The sequence below is a fragment of the Myotis lucifugus genome, unplaced genomic scaffold (genome assembly GCF_000147115.1).
Source record: "Myotis lucifugus unplaced genomic scaffold, Myoluc2.0 scaffold_580, whole genome shotgun sequence".
In the NCBI taxonomy this organism is placed as follows: domain Eukaryota; kingdom Metazoa; phylum Chordata; class Mammalia; order Chiroptera; family Vespertilionidae; genus Myotis; species Myotis lucifugus.
This window is the reverse complement of record NW_005871628.1, coordinates 433,133-436,255: the sequence shown is the minus strand read 5'-3', so window position 1 is coordinate 436,255 and position 3,123 is coordinate 433,133. Positions and strand designations below refer to the sequence as shown.

The 3,123-nt window shown below is 62.5% G+C and overlaps 1 protein-coding gene across 1 annotated transcript in view; it reads left to right on the top strand.

The window, feature by feature from the left end:
* TNFRSF8 (TNF receptor superfamily member 8) overlaps nucleotides 1-2,736 on the top strand; it is a 47,885-nt gene extending 45,149 nt beyond the window's left edge. The window contains exon 10 of the mRNA XM_014446837.2: nucleotides 717-2,736. Coding sequence (XP_014302323.1) covers nucleotides 717-961 — 245 coding nt within the window. The 3' untranslated portion in view covers nucleotides 962-2,736. The remainder of the gene's footprint in view (nucleotides 1-716) is intronic.
* Nucleotides 2,737-3,123: the final 387 nt, after the last annotated feature.

The following is a 3,123-nucleotide window of genomic DNA, read 5'->3' as shown; positions in this document are numbered from 1 at the left end:
GCCGGATCAGGTGGTTACTCACAGCTGAGGGTTCTGCACGGTGTGTGACAGCTGCCTGGCTTGCTGGATTGAACTTGCACGGCGAACACCAGAGCATCCCGGGCAACCCGGGACATGCTGGTTTCTGCTTTAGGCCCGTGGAAAGGAGTGGAACGGGCAGCGGGGCAGGAGTTGCTTTGGGGATTTCTGCTAACTACCTGGTGACCTTGGGCAGGTCATTGAGCCTCTTTGGGCTCCAGGTCCTTTACCTGTAACTGGGGATAAGAACAGACTGTTTACCTGGCAGAAGGGATGTGAGGATTCAGGAGCTAAAGTGTGGAGAGTGAACCTCTACTCGAGTTCCCTGGTGCTATTGTTATTATTTTAGTCTTCGTTCTCAATTACAGTGGACATTTGCAGGAGCCATGGGGACTGATTCTACTTGCTTCCTCCCCACGCCTGGCTTTCTCTCCTGTCCCCGTTCTCTCCTTCCCCACCCCATCCTTGCAGAAGTGCCCAGACAACCACAGGCATCACGCATAGCTAGGAAGTGGGCCAGGGCTAACTCCTCAGCACCCAGTTCCTGGCTGTAAGGTTGGCAGGGCTTACTGTGCACCAGAGAGGTTGTGCCACCTGCCTGAGCCATACAGCGGGGGTGGCAGAGCTGGACTGGGACCCTCCTCCGCCTCCTTGTTCATCCTCTGGGCTCTCATCGCGCGTCTCCTTCCGCTTTGCAGAGAAAATCTACATCATGAAGGCCGACACAGTGATCGTGGGGACCGTGAAGACCGAGGCGCCGGAGGGCCGGGGCCTGGCGGGGCCGGCGGGTCCCGAGCTCGAGGAGGACCTGGAGATGGACCATGCCCCACACTACCCGGAGCAGGAGACGGAACCACCTCTGGGCAGCTGCAGGGACGTCATGTTCTCGGTGGAGGAGGAAGGGAAGGAGGACCCCTTGCCTGAGACGGCGTCTGGGAAGTGAGGCCTGGCTGGGACTGAGAGAGCAGCTGGGTGCCCCTGGGACCGGGCGGCACAGTGGGCCACGCTGGTGCAGAGGCCCATCTGCTGACCTGAGTTTCCAGCACCCAGTGGTCAATGCAGGAGGGGCCTGGGGGTCTCTACCTGCATCCCCACCCAGCTGCCCCCACCCTGGCCCTAGGGCAGTGGGCTGTGCAGGGGAGACAACCAGGGTGCTGGATTTGAACGGCAATGTTTGCTGGGGGCAACAGAAAGACAGACAGTAGGGACTGGACGCTTCGCCTCTGCTGCTACTGAGAAGACACCCCAGAGTCCTGGCATGGGCCCCCCGCCCTCCAGGATGGAGCCCACCTGAGGCAGAGGCCATGAGTCCCACACCCCAAGCCTTCTCCCCTCAACTGGGCCCCTGGAGAGATACCCACGGGGCCTTGCTACCAGGCCAACAGCCTGCAGTTACTGTAAACTCGGCCCGCAGTGGCCTCGAGCCAGCGCCAGTGGTTTCTCCTCCGTCAGAAGGGAAACAGAGGGATCGGGCGGCCGGCTGGCCCGTCTCAGCCACTGCGGCCATGCTGTGCTCTGTGCCCTATGCCTGGTGGTGCCCAGCCTGCCTCCAGCCCTGCGTGGGCCGAGGGGGGACCCTCCTGGTGCTGCTCCTTTCCTGTTCTGTGGCCCCACGGTGGGCCCCCGGCCTAGGATCAACTCACTCATCTCAGAATGTCCCTACCAGTCCCAGTGACGGTGGGCCCTTCGGGGTCCTTGCCTGCTCGGTGGGCACCGCCCACTCTGTCCTGGGAAATGAAGATGCCCTTCCCCGGATCTGCCGCCCTCATGGACCCCCATGGCACCAGGCCTGCCTCTTGCAGCAGCTGCTCCGCACCCGTGTTGGGACATGGATGTCAAAAGCCGCGTCTGCCTTATCCTGGGCTTGGGGGGAAGCTCTGCATAGCTCAGTATGGGGTCAGGATGTGTGCATCGCACACTAAGGAATAATCGGTCGGCTGGCCTGCTCGCCCAGGGCTTTCAGACGCGTGTACACAGGCGCGTGGCCTTGGAAAGGGACCCGTGGGCAGATGACAGGGGGCCGCAGGCCGGGCACCGAGTCTCAGGTCGCCGCAGGCTCCTGGAATTACCCGCCGAAGCCAGGCCTGGAAGCTGCTGTTTACACACCAGCCGCTCGTCGCTGGAGGAAGTCGGGGCCGGGTCAGGAATGGCAGGGACACTTTCTGAAACCTCTCAGATATTTTGGGGGAAGTTGGAGCGGCCGTTACACCAGAACCTGGAGAAGTTCATGTGGGATGGGTGATCTTTGCCCAAATGCCCGTGTGGGCGGCTCTGCCCCCGAGCCTCCGTGCCCGGAGTCAGCACGTGCCCAGCACCTCGTGGGCAGGGCTCAGGCTGCCGGTGGCGGCCGCTGACATCTGCTTCATGAAATGACGCACTCCCTCGCCCAAGAGCCCTTCACAGAACACGACCTTTTAAAAATCCACAAAGTTCCTTACCAATGACCATAAGGCTGAGGACTCTCTCATGGAGACTGGGAGTCTTAGAGAAGCTCTGAGGACGGGGATCCCGCCACCCCTCTGCCCAGCCTCTGGGGACAGGGCGCTGCTGCCCGCAGAGCCGCCCCTCCGCCGCCGGAGGGTCCTCCTCCCTGTCACTCCCTCGCCCTGGCCCAGGCCTGCCTCGAGGACACTCCGAATAAAGCTGCTCTACACCAGGCTCCCTGTGGGTGTTTGCAGAAGGGGCTGTGGGGAGAGGCATCACAGAAGCTGCGCAGATGCCCCAGCCTGGGGGTCACAGGGAGGGGACTGAGGGGTCAATGTGAGCCGAGGGCTGCATGTGGGAGGGGGAAGGGCCCACCCCCCGCAGGACTCCAGGCCCCGCCCGTGGTCAGTGCGGGCCCGGCGAATATCCCTGCCCTCCAGGGACAGGGCCTTCTTAGCCTCTGCTGTTCAGATGGGCAGGTGGACCAGGGCCTGCTGCTCAGGGTGGCAGTTCCCAGGGTGCAGGGCACCTCACACACGCGCACACCCCCTTCCTGAACGGCCGCAGTCAGGAAGGAGTGGTAAGTGTCCTGTGGAGGCTGTCATACTCGGAGAAACCACGCTGTCTCCCAGGGCGGTCTCGGAGGTGGGAGACAACTCTCAGTGCTTAAGGCCAGGCCTG